At 37.8% G+C, this 27651-nt stretch overlaps 3 protein-coding genes and 1 non-coding gene across 6 annotated transcripts in view; 2 read left to right on the top strand and 2 right to left on the bottom strand.

Annotated features, from left to right (window-relative positions):
• LOC125064946 (mediator of RNA polymerase II transcription subunit 13) overlaps positions 1 to 5935 on the bottom strand; it is a 60084-nt gene extending 54149 nt beyond the window's left edge. For both annotated transcript variants that reach the window (XM_047672263.1, XM_047672264.1), the window contains exon 1: positions 5732 to 5935. In XM_047672263.1, the coding sequence (XP_047528219.1) occupies positions 5732 to 5800 (69 nt within the window). In that variant the 5' untranslated portion in view covers positions 5801 to 5935. The remainder of the gene's footprint in view (positions 1 to 5731) is intronic.
• Positions 5936 to 6205: 270 nt separating this feature from the next.
• LOC125064773 (39S ribosomal protein L50, mitochondrial) lies at positions 6206 to 8013 on the top strand. Its single transcript, XM_047671987.1, has 5 exons — positions 6206 to 6384; positions 6461 to 6546; positions 6684 to 6880; positions 7218 to 7337; positions 7831 to 8013. The coding sequence occupies exons 1-5, from the start codon at positions 6343 to 6345 to the stop codon at positions 7944 to 7946; spliced, it is 561 nt and encodes a 186-aa protein (XP_047527943.1). The 5' UTR covers positions 6206 to 6342; the 3' UTR covers positions 7947 to 8013.
• Positions 8014 to 10369: 2356 nt separating this feature from the next.
• Positions 10370 to 27609, top strand: LOC125064480 (protein KIAA0100). Of its 2 annotated transcripts, XM_047671546.1 has the most exons (35): positions 10370 to 10443; positions 10851 to 10977; positions 11694 to 11993; positions 12172 to 12426; positions 12539 to 12697; positions 12774 to 12863; positions 13103 to 13264; positions 13356 to 13500; positions 13585 to 13767; positions 14068 to 14258; positions 14371 to 14680; positions 14964 to 15314; positions 15945 to 16134; positions 16356 to 16524; positions 16816 to 16938; positions 17207 to 17445; positions 17512 to 17684; positions 17960 to 18124; positions 18269 to 18469; positions 18538 to 18847; positions 18936 to 19083; positions 19153 to 19404; positions 19483 to 19686; positions 19776 to 19889; positions 20107 to 20293; positions 20440 to 20628; positions 20887 to 21047; positions 21329 to 21490; positions 21707 to 21859; positions 22701 to 22817; positions 23225 to 23687; positions 23981 to 24192; positions 25919 to 26115; positions 26584 to 26695; positions 27380 to 27609. In XM_047671546.1, the coding sequence occupies exons 1-35, from the start codon at positions 10385 to 10387 to the stop codon at positions 27440 to 27442; spliced, it is 6636 nt and encodes a 2211-aa protein (XP_047527502.1). In that variant the 5' UTR covers positions 10370 to 10384; the 3' UTR covers positions 27443 to 27609. The 2 variants fall into 2 exon arrangements, with proteins under 2 accessions (XP_047527502.1, XP_047527501.1); XM_047671545.1 differs by lacking the exon at positions 27380 to 27609 and having other exon boundaries at positions 26584 to 27343.
• Trnad-guc lies at positions 22034 to 22105 on the bottom strand. The gene has a single exon. It is a non-coding gene; the product is annotated as a tRNA-Asp (tRNA).
• Positions 27610 to 27651: the final 42 nt, after the last annotated feature.

The following is a 27651-nucleotide window of genomic DNA, read 5'->3' as shown; positions in this document are numbered from 1 at the left end:
TTGACACGATTCGATGTCCAACAAATGTACATAATTAGTTTATGTTTCATAAAGTTACATTTATAACGATACTATGGCAGCTTTTCTTGAAACTGAAGGCTATTTCGTGAAAGATCCGGTTCAATCAGACTGTAATATTATTTTTGCCCCATCAAAAAAAAAACCTATAAATTTCTCTTAATAATTAGAATTACTAAAAGTTCGTATAACACAAGCAGTTTTAATAAATTAATTATAAAGGAAAACAAACGAATCAGTCTAGAAATCGACACAATTTCATAGTACTACCATATTACAAAATTAGGAGCAATAAATAATGTTTACATAATAAAAAAACTTATACCACCTAATTAATATTAATAAATTCTATAAATCGATAAGACGTGATAATGTAGATATATGTATCTTTAAAATGTATCATTGGATGTTTTTATAGATTGTAGTCTTCTGCGTCTGTGTTAAAAATGAGCATTCCACAGGGACCAATTCTAGGTACTCTTACATTTTTTGTATATACAATTGTATATGCAATGTATAAATATAATGACATTGTATTATATTGTTTGTTGATGATAATGTCGATGAAAACATTTAACTATTACTTTTTCAGAATCGGTTTACAACCAGTAATTTTCTTTTTAAATTACCAACAAATCTAATTGTTTTGTATTTGACAAAACGTTGCGCTAATGTCAAATGATAATATATTGTCTTGTACCTGTAATACCTCAGGGGAATAATGTTTTCTTTCTAAAAAAAGATTTTATAAAAAATGGCCATTTCTGATTTTAATTTCGCAGTCTTAGAGCGAGATGGTACGATACAAAATATTGATCGATGTTGATATTAAATCGATTACACGTCTATTGTATAATATGATTGTAAATAGTAAGCACTGAATTTCTTGCCGGTTCCGAGTGGTATCTACATGCCGAACTGATCGTAGATTTATGCATGTAAAAGTCTACTTAAATAAAATTTAATTGTGATCTTTACAACACATCACAAAAAAACCTTCTGTGTTTGTTCATAACCAATAGTAATGTTTTTGTACCTTTTTTGGGCTTCGTTTTTAATCTAATATGGATTTTCGTTTGATTATATAAATTTATTTGAATATGAAAATAAGGACAGTATAAACTGATTCATTTATTTTGAAACCATACTCACATTTTAAAAGAGTCGGATACTTTATAAAATTCTGTATGTTTATATTTAAATAAATTATGTAAAATTTTAAATATTCAATTACTTTACGTATTTTATATGAATCACATTGATAATTTTTGTATCTATTACATCAAAGGTACAGAGATAAATTTATAAATTACCACTAATTTTATTATATCAATGATACATCTTATTAGTATTTAATTATAAAAAAAAATACGTTATCAATTTTGTTTACGTAATCTATCAATATCTTACATTCACGAAAAAAAAATTAATTCATATATATCTACCACAATTAGAAACGCTTTAAAAAATTCTCCTAATGGTATTTTTATATGTTGGAATCGAAATCAGTTAATTTAAATATTATATTTATATCAATCCTAAAACCGTTGTTGGGCCGGCAATAAAAAGCAGTCGGCGTCATAAGACGTTGCGATAACGACGCGAAACTATTATCAGTTTGATAAAAATTGACGTGGAGTTGCGGTACTGCGGCGATATCAACATACCGCGGGTCAACTGTTGTTTTCATATTTATCGCAAATAATGGGAAAAATTAACATAATATATATATCAATCAACGTGAGACTATATACTTTACGAAACTCTAATCCAAAAGTCATTTATACTAGAAATGTATGATATGATTAAGCTAAGTGATGATGTAAAGGATATTTTATAATGAAAGCGCGTATAACGACGACTTGGGAGTGAGGTGGTGATATTGTGATGGTCAAGTCTAAGGGAGCCGAGTAGCCAGAAGAGAGTTGTATTACAAGGCGACGATCTTCTCTCCTTTTAAGGAGCAGGAGTTTTTTGCTACAACAATATCTAGACAATATCCACTTGACACAGGACGTTTTTACTCCACCTTCGAATACGAGATGAATGAATTCAGTCGTAATAGTTATAGCGTATAATTAAAAAAGAATTATAAAAAAATAGTCAAGCTGTTAAGTATATGGCAACATTATATGTACATATGGTAGTTACCACCTAGCATAACCTGCATTTGGTGTATTAAAAAGCTAATAAATAATTTGTCTTATCTATTCAAAGAATATACTCGATATATGCATTATATTAGACAGACAAATATCTAAACAAACTCTCGCGTTTAAAAGTATTATAATATATAAATACGATTAATAGAAGCCAAATTAACCTCGTTTTAGATATTCAGATGTGAATAAAATATACTTGTTATTTAAGTGGCAACAAGTTTAACGGTAGTGTGAGCTCTCGTTGATAATGATCGCCACCGTTCCGACTGGAGCCTTGATACCGAGTGATGCGATAGTTTATCAGTGAACTGACGAGACCGCAACACAACAAAACCACGAAAAATATTATATATTTATGTTATTATTACAATGCATTCGATAAAATGTACTTATTAAATACAACGAGTATGAAAACGAATAACCATTGTAATATTATAGTGGGAATCACAAAAGACAAAATACCTATATATATATATATATATATATATATATTAGATTACATATGCATAACTTTTGAACATTTTACTTTACTTTAACTTTTTAAAATGAAGGCAGAGATGTTTTTTGAATACTTTACTCACGATATAGATAGCTATGATCGCATGAGCAACATGCGTTCACTGATAAGCTATCGTTTTATCTATTCTATAAGTCATAAACAGTGACAGTGAACGGAATTGTTTACACATCTATCCGCTCTTAGTATTTAAATTTTAATTGCCGACCTTTATAAGGAGCTCGTGTATTATTTTAATACCCAAAAAAAATAATTAAACTCTTTTCAAAACACAAGAGGAGAAAAGCCAAATAAACAATATTTGACAGCAAAATGACGCGAAAAAATGGCTTTTTGAACGTCCACGAAACTTATATCTTGAATTTTGAAAGTTAAAGTGGAAATAAGTGGTTAAATTTAATATAGTTGTATTATAAATAAAGATATATTAATCATAAACTCTTAGTAGTGCACAATATAGCCGAGTTATTAGCAAATCGCATGAAAAACGTAAATCTAAGGTTTGTTTATCTTTTTCCTACTTCCATTGGATAAGCTATACATATTTCTATGTTCTATTAATAAATATAAGTTGACATTACTATTCGAAACAATCACAGCATATAAACCTGCAATTTAATTCCACACGATGTCGGATGATATAAATTTTTAAAACATTCTATACCTTACGGTTAATAGCGTTCCTGGCTATGAAGCTCGCCACATTCATTGGGTAATTGAAGATGTGCTCGTTTGCATGGAGATAAGGGATGGGTCTGCTGGAGTTCGTCAGATACCATGAATAACTGAGCGGTGAATTTGGACGGTCAATGGACAATAACGCCGCAACGGCGCCAGCGGAAATGAACGCTAAAATATTAAGTCATCGTAATATTCCGAAGAAGGTGGCGAGGTTTGCTTGAATGGATACTTTTTTAGATAATATATATTCATGAGCTTGTTAGTAAATATTGAAGGCTTGCCTTGAATATTGCGATTTGTGATATAACTGCATTGTAATCTTTATAACCGCTTTATATTTCTTTGATTGTATTTATAATCAATAACCAATTACAAAAATCGTATTCAATTTTATATTTAAATTTGATAAAAACTCGTCTAATAATATTTTAATATAATTTTTTTATAGCATGATCGCTAAAATTAGTCATGATAGCTGGTGGTTTTATAAAATATAGGGAAAAATATATTTTAATTATCATAGTTGTATATTGGCACGGGTGAGATGGCACGCTACAGCTAGGCGGAGGCCACGCTCCGGTCCTCGGTATGGGAAAGTTACGATAACCATTCATAACGCTTGAATGAGCGAAACGCCCGCGCAACTCGAGCTTCGACCCCCGCGACATCTGTCTCTGCGCAGATTCAGAATCACCGTTGACTGAATGTATTGATATAACGTATTACGTATTATTTTCATTTTAGTTTAATTAAAACTTACGTTTTAATTTTTAAAATATTTATGAATATATGTATAAAATAATACATATATAGAAATACTTAATAACTAATTACTTTCGAGGAAAGACAAATGAAAGTATGCATACAAATTATTTAAAATAAATTGAAATTTTATTAGTAACTAACAATGTTCGTTGATGTATTTGTTATATAAGAACTCTTTCCATAAACGTTCCGTTTAACTATGTAAAAACGCGCGAAACATTCCAATAATATAACATTATCGCACACAATTTGCATCATGTGAAAGAGACAACAGACCCGCTCATTATGGCCCCTAATGGTACTGCATTGGTATTTTAAATGGGGCTTTTTTGTACGAAGCTTAACGGCGATTTTTGATTTCCAATATAGTAAGGAATTCGCTAAATTTTTGTATGAAGGTCATCGTATAAAAACTAATAATTGTAAACGTGGTATTTAATAAATGTAGGTCTGTAGGTCATGCTATTTAAATACAAACACACAAGGAAAAAATCTTTTACGATGGCACAGAACGTTTGATTTTTTTACTCAGGAATTACGAAAATATTGTTTTGCTTTAGTATTTAAAATTAAGTTATGTTCGATCTAAAGTGTATTGAACCCGGCGCAATGTCAGCCTAGTAGGTCGATGCGTCACCGTCCTACGATCGGGCGATGTAAACGAAAGCATTCTTTACAACAAAAGGAGCTGTGTCCGCAAACGTCGCATAAATAATTAGACAATAAGCAGGCAGGGCAAGAAATCAGTAATTTGTATCGCGCCGAGATAGGCGGAGCGATGAGGGAGACGGGTGCAGGCGCGCGCCGCGGCGCGGAGATGTGGCAACGCGTCAGGTGGAAATGGCGCCGGGCTGTTCTCCGCCGAGGACGACCGACCGCCCCCACCCCGTCACCGTGCCCCCCTGTCTCCTTGCCATACACCCGCCGCTAATCCTCACCCGAACACAATCTGATAAAATTCGCGCCAGCTACGAATGTTACGCAAAGCGACTCCACACTACAACACGACGATAATGAATGACCCGACCGTTTCTTTATACATAAACATTTCGACTATCATAAATTATATCGCAGTATTGAACTGAACGCAGCTGTAAGAATGCAAGTAATAAGAAAGTTATTTCCTCGACCTGGCGAAACTAGTCTCGCGAACGCATTACGGTCCGCGTTACGGCCTGGTGAATTCAAAATGACCTCTATGGGCCTGTGGCTTCTTGTGGCCTCGCTCACTGAATGTGATGACATTTTGTGGGTTAGCAACACGACATGACTCCACTGCTTGGGATGTAATGCCAGGATGACTAACGGTCGAGCGTCATAAGCCGACTAAGCATGTATTCTTCCGTTCATAATATTTAACGCAATTGATCGATTTCATTACCGTATTACAATTAAGGTGAATTTTGTATATCAGTACCGAATAACGATAATTGGACCGTTGATCATCGTGAATTTATTGTTGACTTACAGCGGAACGTTCAATACAATGTCGTAAAATAGACGCACACAATAATAGTATTACTATAATCACAAGGATTTCGAAAGAAAAGTACCTACGAGTTCTTTCATCAATGTAAAAGTGACTTACCAAGGCGAAGAAGTTTGTGTGGCAATCCTCGAGACTTGCACCGTTTGTTTGGTGATTTTGATGCGTCATGGTAGTCCGGGACACTTCATTTTCATTTCACAACACTAAAAACTGATTCAATCTTAAAGAAACCACTCAAAATCTTAAAATCATCACCGACATTTAGTGAAGTTTTCACCTTTCAATGGCGACTGGAAAATGGCGGATAGGAAACAACAACCCAAGCCGACGGTAGCGCACATAGCGGTAAAAATAGGAACTACTTTCGTTCAGAAATCTCAATAAATTCCATTTCTAATATCATTTTAAACTTTAAAATTATTTAACTTTAGATTATAAAAAATAATTTTTATATTTAATATAACTTATATTTAATACTGATAAAGGTTTTTTTAAAATAAATAAAGTAAAAAACAAAAATTTCTTAAAAATAAGTTGCTGTACAGTGTACAATACGTATTTCTAAACTGAGACGTAAATAAGGTTGTCAAATTTGAAGAATTGTAATAAAATTAGATTACTTAATTATTAAATAACATACTCCTGCAATATTGTTTGGAAAGAAGTTATTGATAGTTTGTGTACAAGCAATTGTTAAAAATTATAAAATAATGTTTAGAAATGTATTGTCTACGACTTTTAAAAATTTTCAGGTTATATTTTACTACCATTGCAGTGATATCATTTTAAATTGTTTTTAAGTTTATCTTACGAATATATTTATTTCAGATAATAGCTATTAGACATAAACAAACTAAATTACCCAAAATAGACAAGAAATTACAAGCGGCTGCAGAATCTCTTGCTGCAAGGGGGTAAATAAATTTCGAATTATTTATTAACAAAATTCAATAGTATTTAAATAAACTATTTACATTAAATACATTATTAACTCGTTACTTTTGTTAATTCTCAACAACTCTGTATAATTTATTACATAAAATAATTACAGATTTCTTCGACCAAATAAACCATGGGACCCACCGGCAGAAATAGACAAAACTATACTTAAAATATGCGCTGATAATGGGCTGAATACTGAATCAGAGTTTGATTCGCTCGATGTTAAATACACTGTTTTGAAGGCTTGTTTTGATGAAACAGGCCATGGCATTCCTAATTCCTTGTTACATACTATTGAGACTGTCGGTAAGTGAAGTCATAGCTAAACTTATTTTTCATTTAAAATTATATTTATAAGAGTGAAAGCATAATTTATGTAATGGAAACATAGTACATTATTATTATAAGTGATATAATGTTAACTTTGAATTTAATTTAATCAATAAATTGTAAAATGACGGTTCCAAAACCAGTAATGTAAAAGTATTTTTGAATAAAGTATATTTTGTTGCTGTTGATAATTATGGAGAAAATAATTGTGTAAAATATGAATTGGATACCTATACTTATTAACCAAATTTATTTTATAAAATAATTATGCTATTGTTTTGGTTTATTAATAGCAGAGTAATTATTATTCCAGATGATTTAAGAGAGTTTTATGAGACACCAGTAGATACATCAACTCCATTTGATAGCTTGAAGAAAATTGAGTTACCAAAGAATTTGCATGTACAAGAAAATTATGTCAGGTTCCATCCAGGTAATATATATATAAAAATTTTATTTATATTTTTATTTTTTTTACATATTTTAATATATGTTGTTTTTTTTTTTTTCTTCTTTTTTTTTTATGGCATTGTTTGGCGGTCGAGCATATGGGCCACCTGATGGTAAGTGGTCACCACCGCCCATAGACAGAGGTGCTGTAAGAAATATTAACCATTCCTTACATCACCTATGCGCCACCAATCTTGGGAACTAAGATGTTATGTCCCTTGTGCCTGTGATTGCACTGGCTCACTCACCTTTCTAACCGGAACACAACAATACAGTGTACTGTTATTTGGCGGTAGAATATCTGATGAGTGGGTGGTACCTACCCAGACGGGCTTGCACAATCTTAGAAATGAAATTATATGCTTTATTTCACATAGCATAAAGTATATTTAAAAAAAATAGTGAATCGCTAGACAGTTTTGTAATAAATTATTATATCAGTTTTGGTCTATTATTAATAAATAACTTTGTTTCAGATAATGATACTCTGTTCAATGGAAAGTCAGTATTTCCAAAGAGTTCTACAATTGTATCTGGCTTAAAGACAAGAAAGAAGTTTGAAGGCTACTCTGCTAAGAGCTCCTGGCCTTAAGAAGAAAATATATATATAGATTATAGATTGTTATACTTACATTAAAAATAAATGTAAAATAAAAGATGCAATTTTATTGCACTATTAATCCTAATATGGATATATTTAGTAACTTATAAAAAATAATAATATAGTTTGGTTCTTAATTATAAATACAACCAAACTATATTATTGTAAGGCAAGAAGTATGAAAAAATAAAATGTTTTTTTTTTAAGGTTCTGCTAAGTCAACAACAACACTTAATTAATTTTACACATTTTTTTTTAAAACTTTATACCTCTTGAGTATAAAGAACATTCTCTTTCAAGCACATTTTTTAGCTTTGTAGGTCATTCATGTATTAAATGTAATTAGTGAGTTATATCCTATTATGTAGATAAGGAGAAAATGAGAATAAAAAACAAAATATATTTTCATTGATTTAATAACAAAACAATATTTGACATTCATAATAATTTATTTTTATATAATAAATGTGTAAAGTGAAGGCAACCCACTCTTATGCAAGTTGTATCTCTATGGGTACACCTTTTCCCTAAGGCAGATCTTATATATAAATCCAGGGGATTTAGGTCCATCCAGTACATCCAGTCTGTCTGTTTTTGTATGTCCTATTTAAATATGCACAAACAGTTACAGCACAATATACAGAATTGGCTGTTCTGCATATTTCTGATCCAATAATATTGCCTCAGGACCTCGGATATCACTTCCAATTAATTATTTTGGCCAGTTAGATTCCCCAGTAATTCAAAAGGGCTTTTATTCTTTCATTTAATATTTCAGTCCAATAATTTATTTTAAATTGGTTTTGTTTCTTGTCTTCATTAATTCTTATAAGTTGGGGATTATCTAGTTGCCAACTGTGTAGATTGTGTAGATTTAAATAACCATCGCTTTTGAGTGTTGACTCATCTCTCCACCAACTTTATATCTTTGCCAGCATTTGTCCGCAAGAAGACAATCTTGAATTATAATCTCTTGATTGGAGAGATTTTCTAAAGCACTTTCTACGTCAGGACGAGTAATTCAGAACTAACGTCCCCGATACCACTATCAGGTATTCTCCGTACTAGGTAACAGCCGTGGACTCTACAAATACGCGGTTATCTGGGTGGTGTCCATTAAGATATCTTTCCGTATAAGAAGCTGCGCCTGCATTTGGATTACAACTGCATTCACGATAAATAAAATGCAAGTTAGCATATTCTTGCAAGGTATAATGAATAAGTTGCATTTTAATTCATAAAAGCACAGTTAACTCCAGGAACAAACCAAGTTGTAACAAATATCACAAAACAAGTGCAGGACGTTAATTGGATCGGTCGAGCAATTTGAATTGAGCATTAAGTTTAATTTTTCAATTTTAAGTCCTTTCTTACGTGATTTTTTACATTTACTACCTCTCGTTTGAACTTAGCTAACTCTTTGTCAAACTTGATCATGAACATGAACAAAATAGTTTCCCAAACATTATAAAATATACTTGAAATCGTCATTTTTTTACTAGTAAATTGATTTAAGTCATTTAAGTGGAATAGCAGCCTATCTATTGGCATAAGTACAGCGCATGATAAACGAACAAGAAGTAATGATGGAATTCGTTTCTTTATTGTCGTAGTGTATAAGAATGAACTGAAAACAAGCTGAAAAAAACTTGTGTCTTAAAAAAGTCTAAGGATATATTTTGGTTTTATTTTTTAAATGACTGTAAGGTCTGATACAAACTATTTTAAGATAACTATTAATTTCAGGATTTATAATGATACTCTTCAAGTCTTATAAGTTAGAAAAAACTATAAGACAATAGTTTTGTTCCAAATAGAAATGAGGTAATAATCAGAAATAAAATTTTCAAGATTATGAGACCTTGGTACCTATAACCAAATCTTAGGCAGAATGATATACAAAAATGAATTAAGTATAATTAAGTGACCGATCATTGAAATGTTTTTGTATAACATGTTTAAAAAACACGAATTGTGTAAACAAAATCGCATGGCATCGCAAAATTTATATAATAGAATTATGATTTTGTCTTATTAATACTACTAGCAAAACCCCCGGTAGACGTTGCCAGCGATGAGTTTTATACTAAAACCTACTCCGAAATGCGCTGCATTTTCTATTATAAGTTTTAAGTATATTGGTTGTTTAGTTTTTATATATATATATTTATATTGAAATAATAAAAATATTTTAATATCTTAAATACTATTTATTTATATGCTTGCATTATAAAATTCTACACGAAAGACCAAACTTCAATACACACAAATTTGACATTTATAGGAAATATTTTGACAATAAATGTCACAATGAGTAATATGATTACGGCTAAACTATTTTGATACGTTGGTTATCATTTATAAAAAAATAAATGTGATTAAATAAATAAACATTATAAAAGTTCAATGAATTGTTTAAATATTTAAAAATGAATATATTTCTCGTACTATGTCTAATTTTTGTTTTAATATATTCTTGTGTATCATGGTAAGTAGACGATAGCTTTCTGTTTGTTTTCCTGTTAAATAATATACCGTACTAATTGGTACTATTAAATACCATAAGTTTATTATTGTTATGTTAAGAATAGAATTGTAAATGGTCTATGGTTTCTTATTTGCTTAATTTGAACAAAAACTACAATTATTCTAATACATTTTTATTAATTCAAATTTGTTTATTCTACTAATATCAATGGTAATCAAAGCTATCTCTCTATTATTGCACATATATTTTTTTATAAGTCATATTGAACTGTGTTTGATAATGAGGGTTATAGTTAGTAAACTTAATTTTCAATAAGTACTGTTTTGGACTTTAGCATTTCTTCCTTTCCACTGACTATATGGATAATAAATATAAAATGATATGCACATAAACATTTATTATTTTAGGTTACTACCAGCTGTATTAGCATGGCTTTTCAAAAGAAAATATCATATAAAACTGAAGATTGGAAGGATAGCTGTACCACAATTAATATTGCGAGATGTTAGCTTATCAAAAGATGGGTACTCAATTGTAAGTATTGGGATAAAATTATGCTTAAAAGCGGACATATGCAGTTATACTAAAATCTCTTTGATGAAGTAGTTAGTTATTTATTTTTCTGTGATTATACCTAATAACAAATATTAGCCTACAAATGAAGTCAAGAAGATTGTTACCATGTAATTATTTCTTTAACACTTTCTAAATAGTCTTATATTCATAACTGAAGGTATGTGAAATATTTGGACAATCTGAAATATTTTTTTTTAATTATATATCCAAATACAAAATTTCCTAACACCCCTGTTAGAAAGCCAAATATTAGAAACAAGATATGTGATTAATTATTATTAGTCTAATTAGAATACTTTAAAATCTTTTTATACAGTATTTTTATTATACATTTTTATAACTATTTCTAAATGTTACACATTAAATTAGACTAAGACATAATTTCTTAAAAATGAATTCAAAAGAAGGTTAGGACTTAGGTGATTATTCCATCAGGCTGTTCCATTGTCCATTCATGGCTGTATTAGACAATTAGCAAATTTTATCTGAAATATGGCAGGTATCCTTACTACCAAGTAAGATGAGATGAATTATAAACACAAATTAAGTCCTTTAAGACATGGTTGTGGCCCACTATGTCATGTTAAAATCGAATTATGTTCACTACATTTCATTCAACATTGTAATTTTGGCCTTATTACAAACTTGTCCTAATATCATTTTGTTTTTTCCAGCACATAGAGGAAGTATCTTTTAAAAGTAGCTTTTTCAACTCAGAGATCAATAAATTAGTTTCCGTAGTAATCAAGTCGGTAGAAGTAAATAATTATGCAGAAGAAAAGAGAAGTGCAGTGGTTGAGACTATTTTAAAACCCCTCCTATCTAAGCAGAATTCAAACTCCAGGTCTGACGGACTTGATGATGAAGCAAGTGGTTACAGTACCCTGGAAAGAGACCTCAGTGGTCTTGGGCAGCAAAAGTTACTAGATTTCAGAAATAAAAAGCTGCCTCCTAGCCTTACTATGTTTGCTCAGGTATATAATTTATTATTTAACAAATATATTTTTTTCCATAGTTGTTGGTCCTTGAAAATAAATTGCAAAATTATTATCAATTTTAGGTGATATTAAATCTCTTAATAAATTACTTGCAACACAGCTTTCACAATTTGAAAATAGAACTATAGTCACAATTTTTACAAAATGATTTCAGTTTATGGGAGTCCACATCTATAATGCCATAGTGACGATTAATAGTAACGTAGATAATGCATGGAGTGTGCATGCATCTGTATCAGAAGTACACGCAGACGGCGCGGCCGGCGGTCCTGCGCGTGCGCTGGTATTTTCAGCTAACATTGTAAATGCTAGAGTGATCATATTGAAAACCAGTAAAAGCTTAGCAGAGGCGTCATGTAGTGTTCTAATTGAAGGCACAGTGAAAGCGGAAGGACCATTAAATGTAGAAGTAAGATAATATCAAAACTTTCTGTTGAATATGTGGTTTAATCGAATAATTTACTTTGTCAATGCAAATATTACCTTATATTCTACTAAATAAAGTTTAATTTTTATTACAGAAAATTCATACAGTCGTTACTAATACAACGGTAATGCTCCAAGATGAATTGTACGTTTTTCTTCAAAATCGTAAAAAAAGAAAACATTCAAAGTTACCACATTTCATGGAAGATCATTATGATACTCTTTTACCGAGACTCTCGCCGGCTATTCCAAAGGTAATGTCGCAAAAAGATATTATATTGCCGAATTTATAAAAACTAACGAAAGTACGAAATATTCTTTGGTTTACAGATATTTAGTCTCAAAATTGATGCAACTAAAATAGGCTGTATAGACAACATAACGAAGACACATTTTGAGACAACATTGCAAGGCTTACAAGTATGAGAATTGCTATATTATTAAAATCTATTTTGTCTATTATAAATAAGAAGTCACTTTATGGAAAGCTCCTAATTAAAAATAATGAAAAAACACTATATTATTTTTAAATCGATTTTAGTTCCTTTTAGCTTCATATATCTATACATATATAACTGTTGATGATTAAACCGTATAAAGAAATATCAATTTTCTTTGAGTCAAATCAAGTAATATATTTTAATCTGAAAATTTATCAGGTTAATTCTAGATTCAGTTCTGCCTCAGTGGTAGTGAGTGCGTCCGTAGCGCAGGTGGTGGGGCTACCGCAGGTGTACGTGGCGGTCCAAATGGACCAGCTGCGAGTGCAAGCCCGGGCCGATACGTTAGTCTTTATCAACAAGCTCAAATTAGACGCCAAGGTGAGATATTAGACTCGTAACGTGACGTGTGGTGTAATTTGCAACGTGATCGTTTCGGGGATTATTTTATGGTGGTGTTTCATATTTGCAGTTGGAGAAAGGCGTTCTTAACCTATACCTCATTATCAGCACCCTAAACGTCACCTACAACCATAGCAACGCGTTCGAATGGTACAGTGCGTGGCAGCGACTAAAGAAGTCGAGACCGCTACAACTATCCGAATCCCCTACAAAACGTAAGTATCCGATTAGAAGAGTACAAGATAACACTGTACCAACGAAGGCAGCGTACTGTGAAGGCATGTTTCGGCCCCCGCTAGCGTGGGACACGCAGTCGTGGTGGGCGCGCGTGGCCAGCAGCTGCGCCGTGCAGGGCTGCGCGGAGCTGCGCGGAGTGGCGCTGCGGGCGCTGCGCTCGTCCGCGCCCGCGCACGCCGACGCCGCGCTGGCGGCTGGCTGCAGCGGCTTGAAGGTCAAGCTGGACCAGCTGCTGGATACGAGAGGTATCTTCTATTTCATCTTTGAATGCTATTCTGAAATACATATCTGAGTTTATATAAATTTGTTTATTTTTTATTACAACATTGAATTCAGTCATCAACAGAAGATTCTCTTATGATGTTCTTCTTCTCTTCTACTTCCTAATTATGTATCTTAGCATATAATATTTAAATTTGATCGGAATCAATGACACTTGGTGTAATTGATTCCGATCAAATTTAATATAAACTATTATTACAATGCTTTATATAATTTTGTAAACTTGTAACATTTAAACATGTGTGCCGCGCGTGCGCTAACAGAGGAGCCGTACAAGTGGGTGGTGGCGCAGCTGGTGGTGGGGTCGCGGCACTGGAGCGCGGAGCTGCTGGTGGACGGCGGCTGGGCGGGGTCGGGCGGCGAGCCCCCCCCTCGGCGCCAGCACGCGTGGCGCTCGGCGCTGCTGGCCGTGGCGCTCGTCAAGTGGGGCACGCACGGCCCGAGGGACTCCAAGGTATCTGTCAACGACTCGAATGGTTCTAAATTAAATTGATTCCAAGAAACTACAATTAGGTAACTCAATAGTAATTAAAAGTGCTTATCTATTAAATTGTTTATTTTTTTAGATTGAAGCCATGATGGACTGTCTTCGGCTCGAATGGAGTTCCGAAATTGCTGACTCGTTGATATCGTTTGTAGATTGTCTAAGCGACTACCGAACTACCTCGACGCCAAAATCACCTCAACCCGTAGTTCCCGATTCCTCTTGTAATATAGCGGTCAACGTGGCCTTATCGCATATCAATTTGTTCCTAATAATCGATGAAAAAATGTGTTTAATGACGAGAATCGATGCTGTGACCTTGGAGAAAACCACCGCGAAGGCGGGGGCGCTCGTGTCCGGGTTGAAGATGGTCGAAATGGTGCCTTATCAAGGTGAGTACTTTTTAGTTGTAATGCTTTTTCATTGTATTAGATAGGCACCAGGCATACTATAAATGACAAGCCGATGCTCATTAGTCAGTCAGTGGTAAGAAACAATAGAATAAAATAAAGGCACTAGCTGTCTGTCCCGAAGTTGTTAGGGTATAGAACCACACAGTCACCCACTAAAATATACACAAACATTGTGGAGTTCAGTTACATACACGAGAAGAAAATTTAATAACAGGCTGTTCGTTGTGCACGTTTGTATAAATATTGTTTCAAACGATTGCAGGGAATGTGCTGTGTCAGAGATCCGATGAAATACCGACGGCATTTTTCCACGTGCGTCTCGCCAGAATAGAACACGTGCCTTCGAAGGAAAGACATTCCGTCTTGCTGGATTTTCAATTCATAGAAAATGTTGACTTCGAATGGAGCGCTAATTTGCACCTTAAAATTCTCACCTTCGTTAGAGCTGTCAGAAAATTCAGGGACGAGCTGAGACTGAAAAGGGAGAGTGACACCGATATGTCGAAATCGAAACAGAACAGCAGTCGAGCGATAGATTGGAGAGTGTCGTTTAAGAGTCAAACTAATTTTGGAATAATTTTATCACAGATTAATAATATGCTTTTTGCGACTGGTCAGTATTATTTGTTGCACACCACTATTTGGTTAATATGTAATAGAGATCATAACACAGTATTCACAATTTTTTTTAATCTCTCTCTTATGTGTATGAAATAATATTGATGACTTAGGAAAAAGTAACTAACTTTTTTTATATAGCAACTCTAACGTAACCTTACGTAACAGGTCCATTTTATAATATGTATGGGTATTATGTATATATTACGTTTATCAAATATAAAAATAAATACTTACTATAGACTCACCCCGGCTTCGCACGAGTGAAATTAATTAAAAAAAGGAAATGATATGATATGAGGAATAATGTAGCTTTTTACGAATGAATCATAAAGTAGAATTGGATTATTAGTTAAGAAGATTACGTAGATTCTATATATTTGTGTGTCCCCACACACAAACAAACAAATTTTACCTTTTTACAATATAAGTATAGATATAGTGTGATACGTGTAAAAATAACAAGATGTATAATTCGTGAATGGTGTGACTCACAAACAACTCATTCAGTGCTTTTATCCTTTCTATTTTAACTTATGTTCATTCAATTCAAGTTCAAAATTGTTTCTTAACCTTTTCTCCTTTGATTGGAGTGGACTATAAAAGTGCATATTACTTATTACAGATGACATGACAATTGCGTACGACCATGAAAAAGGTTTGTCGATATTATGGAGCCAGTTAAAGATGGTCTTGAATGGTGATGAAATAATCACAGTTGAAGGGTACTCCATGGAGAGGGCCGCTGATGATCCCGAGATCAGGGTCGAGAGGAAGGCGAATGAGGGATTTGTTCTTATGTGGAATAAGGTTTGGTAAGTTCTGACGGTGTGGATTAACACATTCGTTAAATGTTTTAAAAACTTTTTCTGATGCTATTTTTTGTGAAATTTTCTGTCAATTTAAAGTCAATAAATAAAAGTCGCTTACAAAGACTGTCAAAAAAGTTTATTCCTCAATTTAATGATATTTCGGTTATTAATTATATATGTTTATTTTTGTAAACGATCTTTTTTCAATTGTTATTTTATTTCAGGGCTGTAAATGTAGGTTTGGTCCGAGTTATATTTCCATACAAGCATCGATTCGCGGAAGCCGTGCAGGGCGAATTCGTATCGCTTTTCAAATGGATCAAACTGATACATGGAATTAAGAAAAAGCCCTTCACAGAGGACAGTCCGTTGCCAAGCGATTTACATATAAAGGTACATCAGAAACAGTTATACTACTATCCGGATAAACAAATTATAGTTTTATAAAATGTAATACTTCAAAATTCTCAGCAGTTTGGCTTGTATAGACACTTAACACTATTCTATAAAAGTTATTATAATTGAGGATGATTTTAAAATTTGTTACTTACATGATCAGAAGTTACGAGGGCCCAAGACGTGCAAGGAACCAACTAATTGTAGTATATAATTGATTTTACTATGTATTCTTTCAGCAGTGACTAAATGACTGATTAATTATATTTTATATATTATATTTTCCAGATCGACGAGATAATAATTGAAATGAGCGACGATCCCTTCGAAGTCAGGCTGCGAGATAATTACGAACTACTGGAAGACGAATACAAAGAGAGCCAGAAACGACGGACGATGCTCGACGCCAAGGTAGGAATGAGAGCGGAGTAGAGGAGTGGGACCGACGAAGGTCTCCGACTACGCCAAGTAGGTGCGTCGCGTCGAGAGTTTTAAAGGAGTCTGTGTGATATTAGCAAAAGAGACGTGACATTCTAGTTCTCACGATGGTTACTCAAATGGTGAATATAATTCACAGCGTCGGCTAGTTCTTGAATTTGGTCGTGACGGTGGGAATGTAGTCGATATACAGGTAAAAATATTGAAGCCGGGAGTACTCAGCGTATCGATCCGCGCACAGGTGCAGGAGCTGTGCAAGCCGCACCTGTTCCTGCCGGCCGGCAAGGTGGAGGAGCTGTACGCGGCGCTGCGCCACAAGGACGCGCAGATCTACGTGCAGCGCACGCGCGCCGCGCCGCCGCCGCGCACGCGCCTCGTGGCGTGCGTCGTCAGCGCGCTGTCGCTGCTGGCGCTGGCCGACCGCAGCGTGCACGGCGCGCGCCGCGCCACCGCGCGCCTGCGCCACATCGACTGCGACTCGTGAGTGCCGCGCCTCGCCGCCCCGCCCGCGCCGTCCTCACGCCCTCACGCCCCCCCTCCCCGCAGGCCGTGGCCCGAGGACGGCATCGAGTTCACGACGCTGTGGTGCCGCGCCGTGAGCGTGAGCTGCGCGCTGTGGCAGCTCCGCCTGCGGGACTTCCCGCAGCCGCTGCTCAGCCTCAGCGAGTTGCGGCTCTGGGGGACGCTGATGGCGGCCGAGGAGCAGCCGCCGCCTAGGGGTAGTATTTTGTTTATATAATACTTTTAAACTTAATACTATAAACTTAGCTTGATCTCGTGTGCTCCGTTGTAAAAGAGAACCACAGTCTCAACGATAGAACTGACTAAATTCGTAACATAGATAAAAAAGGCAAAAATAGTAACATGTATTAAAAAAAAAGAAGGTTTTTTAATTTGTATAGACTTTTCAAATTTGATATTAAATTGTATAAAACGAATTTAAAAAATAATTTTTAACTTTAAAGACCAAATCATGACTATCAAAATTTTTCAGCGGTTAGGACGGTGGTTATCGACCAGGGCGAACCTTGGGGTAAGTTCGAATTGGAGCGGAGCATGATGCCTCTGAAGTGGTACTACGACCTCTGCTGCGAAATGACAGAATACAGCTATGCCTTTGGACCATGTTGGGAACCTGTTATAGCACATTGTAATCTCGGTGAGTATACTTTACAGTAAAGACTATGCATAATATGGGCGTATTTTTTTGCCTATTATAAATCTCTATGGTAAATGGTGCAAATACATTTATTATTGAAACACTTTTTTTCGTTCATAATTGGTATAATTTTTTTTTCTTCAGCATTTGATCAAGTATCTCGACCCTCACTAGACCCCTCAGCCCCCCTGGCGTGGTGGGATAAGGTACGTCTGCTGTTTCACGGACGACTGACAGTCAATTGCGCCAAGTTCACGTGTCTGCTGCACGTGTCTCTCGATCCCTACAATACGACCGAGGAGATGGAAGTGACGTGGAGCGATCTGGTTCTGGACTGGACTAACGGTAGGTGTCTCGCTTCAGTGACGAGAGTCTGGGAGATGAACGGGTCGCTGTATCGTCGTTTCCTTCAGGCAAGCTCGGCTTCCTGGGGGAGCTGAAGGTGTTCGTGCGCACGGCCAGCAAGTACGACGACTGCCGCGTGCTGCGCGTGCCGGCGCTGCGGCTGGCCGTCAAGCTGGGCTGGCAGTGCGTGGGCGAGCCGCGCGACCACCACGCCGTGGCGCCCTGCGCGCCCACGCGCCTGCCCGAGTACTCCAGCAACCAGGAGCACGACTCGTACCGAGCCTTCCGCTCGCAGGGTCTCGACTTGCATCTGAGTATGGACACCAAACCCATCGAAGGCGATGGACCCGTGCTTCTGCTGTACGGAAGTACGCTGAGGTTCGTGGCGGGGGAGAAAATATTACGAGTGATAACTCCGTTGATACGTTTTTTTACGGGAATAAATTTATATTGAAAATTCACTCAGATGGTTCGAGAGTCTCAAACTGATCCTGTCGGGCACGACGCGGCCCACCCGGCGCGGCCGCGTGTTCAACAACCTGCGCCCGCGCAAGCCGCAGCTGTCGCGCCACTACCGGAACGTCAGCGTGTCGCTCACGCTCCACAACCTGCAGGTGACGGACCGCGCAGCCGCCGCGAGTGCGATACGTTAAGTGGCTCACGTTACACTCCCCCCCCGGCAGGTGTTCTACTGGTCGTCGTCGTCCATGCAGCGCGGCATCGAGATGCGCGGCGCGCGCGTGACGTGCGGCGCGCGGCACCGGCTGGCGCTGGTGGCGGGCTCCGACGCGCTGCTGCGCCGCGCGCGCGCCGTGTGGGCCACGCTCTACATGAACTGCGACCTCAACGACGCCGAGATCTGGCTCAAGACGCCCGCGCAGCCCGCGCACCAGCCGCACCACGCGCACGCGCCGCAGGCCGACGGCGACGACGAGGTCGGTCCCTGCCCTCGCGGCGACGTCGAGCGAGACGTTCTATGAATACGTACGATGTGTCGCATTCGCTTGGTGCAGAACTCGTCGCTCCTGAACCCGCCGGCCATGGAGAAGTGCTACTGTCTGTCGGTGCGGCGGGTGTCGTACGGCCGCGAGGCCGGCGGGGCGGGCTCCACGCCGGCGCCGACGCACCGGCTGGCCGTGCATGATCTGCGCGGAGCTTGGACCAAGCTCAACCGTGACCTCGCTTTTGCCCTCATAGATACTTATATAAAAACGCAGGTAATGGAACGCTGTTGTCATATGACGTTGACCATACATCGTTCGGAATTTAAAAAAAATTACTTGCTTGCTTCACTTTTATTTTTTAGCAACTTAAGAAGAATCTTTCAACCAAAGCTCTTAAAGAGGAAGAGAAACCTACGACTTCACCAAAGAATCAACGAGAATCCGACGTAGTTTCTCCACCTCCAGCTCCAGCACAAGTGAGTTTGACGCCTTCCTTATAAAAAACTGATATATTTTAGTGTAATAATTAGATGTTAAAGTGTTTTCTTTAAATCTGTTTTTCTTCTTATAAGGACATTTTTTTATAGCATTAATTTTATATATATTAAAATATAAGGATCAAAACAGGCCGGGTCGTAACTGGAATATTGGAAACATTGGGTGTCAATTAAGAATAATATTTACCGTTTCCAGGGCGGGGGCGGCGGCGCCAACATGCTGGCGGCGCTGGTGGCGGAGGCGGGCGAGGCGGGCGGGGAGGCGCCCGTGGTGTTCAGCGACGAGCTGGCGGGCGCGGAGGCCGACGCGCCGCCCGCGCACCCCTCGCACCTGCACCTCAAGCACGTGCTCGACGACGACAACTCGCACACCGCCTGCCTCAGTATGTTGCCCTGGTACCTCACTAAACGTTCAAGTCTAACAGCGTGTATTGTGTGTGTGTGTGTATTTACCATCTTTGATTTTGTATTCAGAAGAAAACATTGTCAAACTAGTCGGCAAAATATTAATTTCATCGCTCGGCCGCAGTCGAGCTGGTGAACTCGCAGGTGGTGCTGAAGGGCTGCGAGACGCGCGGCTACGTGATCCTGTGCGCGGCGCGCGCGGAGGTGCGGCAGCGCGTGCGGCGCGCGCCGGCCGCCGCCGCGTGGTCGGGCGCGCTGTCCGCCATGCAGTACTACGCCACCGTCAGCGCCGCCGACCGCGACCAGCTCGACGGTCAGAGCCGCCGGCTTTCGAGCATTGCTCATATTTTGCATATACTGATTCATTTTCGCTAAATTTTTTCGATGCTGTAGATTAGTATAAAGTAGATGCAGTGATCGATGTATTCGACAGTAGATAAAGATGTTAACTTAAAAAAATGAAACTTAACTTAAAACAATATATTAGTGATGTTTTTGGAAAACTTCTTAAACAAATCAAAATCGAAGATGTCGTAGATCAATTCGAAATAAGCGTTTCACATATTTTTAGAGAATATTCAATGGGTATCGGTCGAGGAGATCGAGGAGCGCTGGCAGGGCGCCGAGATCAGCACGCTGCCGGACGTGCCCCGCCTGGTGGGCAGTGGACACTCCGCGGGCGGAGTCATCGGCCGCACCGTGGGGCCGTCTGCGGACGCGGGACTCGCTCAAGTGAATGCTATTACTGACAATGAGTAGACGGGCCTCGAAAAACCGATGAGCTGCGACTGATTTCAATTCAATTGCGTCGGGTTGCAGTCTCTTTTAGACTAAAACAGTGATAAAGTAGAGTTGTATTTGTTCGATGTACACACTCCAGCTCTATAATGCACAATTAATAAATCTAATCTTTCTAATAAGAAAATTGTTGACGTTTTTGGACAACGAATTCCAGAAAAGAACACATATAACAAAAAATTACTCTAATATTATAATAATCTAATACATTTCAGCTACAACGCATCGTGTCTCGCTGTGCGTGCGAGTTCCACTACGTGTCGCACGAGGAGAGCGAGGAGGGCGGCGGCGGGGCGGCGGGCTACGGCGCGCCCGAGCCCTACGACTCCTTCACCCTCATGCACCACGACCTCGACGTCTGCACCAACTCCATGCAGGTGTGTTAGTTGCACCAAGATGTTATTATTCGAAATCGATGAATTCTTCTTTAAAAATCGATCAAAAATCCGCTATGTTGTTATAATTAAGGCTTTTAAAAAAATAAGGAATAAGGACGGTTTCAGATTTTATTTTAACCCTACATTTTATATATATTGAATAAAGACTTGACTTGTATACATTTCTCAATAATTTACTCGCATATTAACACACAGTACGCGATGCTGCTGGACGTGGTGAACAACGTGGTGCTGCACGTGGAGCCGGAGCGCCGCCGCACGCTGGAGCGCCGCGCGCGCATGCGCTTCCAGCTGCAGCTGCACCGCGACACCGACCCCCGCCATCTCATACACAAGCTGCAGACGCAGGTACGAGAAGCAATATTATCAGGGTACTGTAAATTATAAATAAATCATAAAGAAACGAGACTGAAAGTTATTTTATAAATGTATAAAAAAGACCACAAGTGTAAAATGTTTTTATTAAAAATTTATATACATTAATAATTAAATAAAAATAGTATTTGAAAAAAAAAAAAGGAACTCCACGGCGGGGAATCGAACCCCGGTCTCCCGCGTGACAGGCGGGGATACTTACCACTATACTACCGAGGATGTGATTGTTAGTGCGAAATAGTACATCATATTTGAATTGCCATACTGTCTCTACTCTACATACATTTAGCAATATACTTAAAATATTATTGTTATCTAATATAACGATTAAGATATCAATTGAGCCAAATAAAATGTGTCACCTGCCATATTACATATTCTTTTTTATCACCTACATTGTTATCATTTATTTAAATAAATCATGATTTAACTTTAAATTGATTATTTGATGGAAAAGAGTAACTACTGATTTTCTTACCGGTTCTTCGCGGTAGAATTCACATTCCAAACCGGAGGTAGCTTTACGTTTATTACATTTCTGTAAAATGTGATTCAAAAGTGCCTGTATAAGCCAAGTGAATAAAGTATATTTTGATTTGATTTATATGATTTTGTTACAAAAATAGCTCTTCTATATATATATATCTTTTTTTCATTACCTTATACCGATTTATATATACTATATACCGAATTTCTGCGCGTCACTCTTGAAGTTCGACTAAACAGAGTTTTACTGCAATAGAGAATATGTTAAATATATGATGTTATAATAATTATACTATGACTGAATTTATTGATGCCTACATAATTTTAGGTTCGAGAGTCGCTGGCGAGGTTGAGGCGGCTGGAGAAAGAATACTATCTCAAGAATCGGTCCATCAACGGGAACGATCCGGTCGCTCTCGCCGAACTCAAAGCTCTGGACGATCAGGTATTCAACGGCGTAATTGGCTGGTTGCAGTATTTACTGTTTATGAAACCTAAATATAGTAAAATACGATCGACGTCACATTTTATTTAGACGGGTTAGAATAGAAGATATATTTTTATAAAATGTTATGTTGCAAAAAATCGATTCGAATATTTAATTTTTTTTTATTGTTTTTCTGATATACCTTTGTGGATTGCCGCAATTTTAGTAAAAATAATGACTATTGGAGAATATCTATGAATGAAAGATTCTAGATTAACTTAAAGATTCTATAGCGAAGAGAAGTTTTTTGAGCGGTAAAAATGTTAAAATAGAACGAAAACTAGCTCATCAAATAAGAAGAGCGATAGGCTTAAAACTGCATCACGCAATGGTATCAGAGAGCGGCTCAGTGGAATGTCGGGCAGGTGAACGAGTGCAAGGAGTCGGCGTGGTCGCTGGGCTCGGAGCTGGACGCCATGGTGCTGGCGTGGCGCGAGGCGCGGCGCTCGGCCGCCGCCCCCGCGCCCCGCGCGCCGCACGCGCGCCCGCACCGCTACAACGAGATCTGCTTCAAGTCGGCGCGCTGGCGGCTCACGGACGCCGACGGCCAGCTCGGCATCGCCGACCTGCTGCTCACCAACTTCCTGTACACGAAGACGTCGCGCTCGGACGACTCGGTGGAGCACCAGCTGGAGGTGGGCTACGTGCGCGTGACCAACCTGCTGCCCAACGAGCCGTTCCCCGAGGTGCTGGCGCCGCAGGCGGCGAGCGGCCGCGCGCCCGTCGCGCGCCGCGCCGCGCTGCGCGTCTTCTGCCGCGACCGCCCGCCCGTCGGCGGCATCTCCGTCAAGGAGCACTTCGAGGTCAACATCGTGCCCATCCGCATCGGTCAGTGGACTATAGACTGTAGACTATCCGGAGGGAGTAGGGGTGTACCTCGTGTTTGCCGGACGATAAAAAAAGTCCATTTAAAATAAACGGGAGTACACTAAAAATTAAAACGAAACCAATGACGTTGTTTTTAATAGTTTTATATGTGCCCGAGGTACTCAATACTCATGTTTCATTTAGCATATGACGAAACGAAATAAACGATTTTATCATACTACTCTTAATATTTATTATCCATTACTGTATTTTTATAAAAATGTTAATAAAATAAATCCAATATCTAATGCCAGGTTTGACTAAGAAATTTTTCAACACGATGCTCAAATTCTGCTTCCCGGAGCGAGACCCGGATGCTATAGAGGAAGGCGAAGAGGAGGGTGACGGTACCCTTCGAGCTGGATCCAGTTCTTCTAAGAAAGTCAAAAAGAAGGGCAAAGATTCAAACTCCAACTTCTACGTTAAGAGAGATAAGAAAGATAAGGATGACGTAGAAAAGATGAAGGTGAGATAAATTTTGAATTATATAATCAACGTAGTTGATATTCCGCACGCAGCTTATATTCCCTGAGTTAAATGATAAACTTTCATGTCAATCATTAAAATTAATAACCATTACCTAAAAACTTTAAAGCCGTATATTAATTATTTATGGTATATAGATTAACCTATTTACATATACAAGTAATTGAAGTTTCGTCATCAAATAAAAAAAAAAAATATATATATGTCGGAGAAGCAGGATGCCGAACAGTTGGGTTCGGGGATTGATCCGACATTTGTAAGACTATGTAGGCGTGCAATGGAGATATTCATAAAATAAAAGGTATTTAATATCGTCTAATCACTGTATTCATTGATTCAATAATCGTACACCACAATAATATCAAAGGATTACAATAATTCATCTCGATTAAGAGCAAATGGGTTTGCAAGCAACCATCGCATTCGAGAAGCTTGTCAAAACATAACGACTCGCGTTGCCATGGCACCTACAACTCCATTCGGGGTGACCCGCTCTTAAAAGTAAATCAGCCATCAAACATTATTGCCAACTACTCGATTCATTAATTATCCAAATTCACAACCAAAGTAACCACGCTCCGATACGGCCATCCTGAACTATCACACGTCCTCGTGTGTCTCGTTGCTGTAAACCTCCTCGTCTGTAAACAATGAAACAACAAATGTACACATCATAACACGCTTGGCCATTCTGACCACCACACGATGAATATTATAACCTTCCATGCTATCTCAATAGCATAATATTCTCTAGCAGCATAACTTTACAAGGTAAGCGACCAGCAAGACCACCAAGGTCTATGTACGCCACTCAGTCAATCTCTTGCCACCAAGGCTGTCATTTGCCACCAAGGCCAATTTTGTCACCAAGTCAATCACTTGCCACCAAGGCCATCATTTGCCACCAAGGCCAACTTTGTCACCAAGTCAATCTCTAGTAGGGTCATTATGCCATGCTTTCTCTTACCAAGTAATTTGTTAACACCGAAATCAAAACAAAATGAAAACTGCCCACCGTTATCAATAAAGAATAAGCCTACAGTTGGCTTCATCGTGCAGACATCCACTCGATGTTCCACAACCGACTTGCTTGTTTTGTTTTTCCTTCTTCGCACAACGCGTCGATATTTGGCCTTGTTCGCCGCAGGAAAACACGTCAGCGGGGATGTTTTCTTCGAGACGTCCATTGTATTTCTTGCTTGCTTGAGCTTTGGCGTTGTTAACCTGCTGCGTGAGCCTGCGTGGTCTGATATGTGTTCTGATCCCACTTCTGATGTCGGAGAAGCAGGATGCCGAACAGTTGGGTTCGGGGATTGATCCGACATTTGTAAGACTATGTAGGCGTGCAATGGAGATATTCATAAAATAAAAGGTATTTAATATCGTCTAATCACTGTATTCATTGATTCAATAATCGTACACCACAATAATATCAAAGGATTACAATAATTCATCTCGATTAAGAGCAAATGGGTTTGCAAGCAACCATCGCATTCGAGAAGCTTGTCAAAACATAACGACTCGCGTTGCCATGGCACCTACAACTCCATTCGGGGTGACCCGCTCTTAAAAGTAAATCAGCCATCAAACATTATTGCCAACTACTCGATTCATTAATTATCCAAATTCACAACCAAAGTAACCACGCTCCGATATATATATATTTCTAAATTTTTTTTCCTTCGCCGCGTGTTTCCTCTATTCAGGAACGAGCTGAGAAGAATAAGCTGTTTATCTACATCAAGATCCCAGAGGTGCCGGTGCGCGTCTCGTACAAAGGCAGCAAGGAGAAAAATCTGGAAGACGTCCGAGACCTGCCACTGGTGCTGCCCACGCTGGAGTACCACAACGTTACCTGGACCTGGCTCGACTTGCTTCTGGCTACTAAGAGTGACACCAGAAGGTACTGTTACGGGATTTGGATTGGATTGGGCTATTGGCCGTTTGATCAGAGGACGTCACTGTTCATTTTGATTATAAACACTCTATATATTTTTTAATTTTATTTTTCTAATGAAAATCCATCGAAGGTGTGCTTTCTATATTCCAATTGCAGGAGAATTAAATATATATAATTATATATAATAAAAATAGATAGATTTATATATTCTATACGATTTTTGATAGCTCTGCTATATATATATAAATGAATAAATATTATGCATTTTAAACAGTTATCGATGAATATATATTTATAATATAACATAAACCCATTTAACTCATACTTACTTCTTTAATTTTTGTTCAAAATTTTGCCGACATTCAAAATCCTTTTTACGAATCCATAATGAAAACCATAGATTATATTTTCGATCAAGAGTAATGATGTCACGTCGCTGTAAAGTTGGTCACTAATCTCGGGCGTCCGCAGGGTGATCGTGTCGCAGGCCATCCGGCAGAAGCTGCAGCTGCACCGCCGCGCCGCCGCCGCGCCCGCGCCGCACGAGGAGGACAAGGCGCGCCTGCTGCTCGGCGACCGCACCGTCCGCTATACTATACTATATTACACACACACGCACACACACACACGCGCGCACCCCTCGCCCTTTACATGCCTTGCTTACGCTTGCTAATGTATACAAACATCCCGTTTATATCCCACTGCTGGATGATAAGCTATACTCTTGAGGAGAGGGCTTGGAGTTCATTATGTCGCGATCTATTGCGGCTCAGTGAAGACAGATGGCTGAACTCGTGCAGTTTCCTCACAATGTTTTCCATCGCCGCCGAGCACGTGATCAAAATGACATAAATTCCATTAAGGACATGATGTTTGTTTAGTCGCTTTGTTGAGATCCACGGTTCTCATACACTTCCTTGTGTACAGTCAATAGTCACACCCAAGTGATACACACATATATTGCTTCCAACATTTTTTTCCAATTGAAATTTTCCCATTTGAAACCATTATTGTCCCACGTTATTCAGATAAGTTTGTAGATACTCTACAAATACATATATGCTCCCCGTATTCATTTAAGTATGTGCGTCGTAATTTACTTTTTTCAAGTAAGCTTTTACAATCACACTTTAGACTTAATTCTTCGAAATTATATTAAATGTAAAATTACGACCGCATATTTGTCAACCAAATATAAATATTGCCTATATTTTATTGCTCTGGACCGGCACAGATATAATATTCAAATACTATTTTTATTTTGCAGGTCGCTGAAAATAAACCGCAGAAGAAAAGCACTCCGAGCGTGTTCAAGTTTTCGAAATCGTAGCGTAAGGTTAAAAAATTCGTTGATCAAACGAAATTGAACCATAACGAGACGTAACAAAATATATTTTCGAATGCAGTTTTTTATAATGTTTATGTATACGAAACGTTGTAATATTTTGATATAATATAATCAACGAACATTTATTTGACATAAGTATACTTCAAATATTACACTACGTTTAATTTTAAAGATGTTTAAAATGAAAAAGA

Source organism: Vanessa atalanta, chromosome 6, assembly GCF_905147765.1.
Source record: "Vanessa atalanta chromosome 6, ilVanAtal1.2, whole genome shotgun sequence".
NCBI lineage: Eukaryota > Metazoa > Arthropoda > Insecta > Lepidoptera > Nymphalidae > Vanessa > Vanessa atalanta.
Note: the sequence above shows the minus strand (reverse complement) of the source record. Positions and strands in the feature narration are given on the sequence as shown.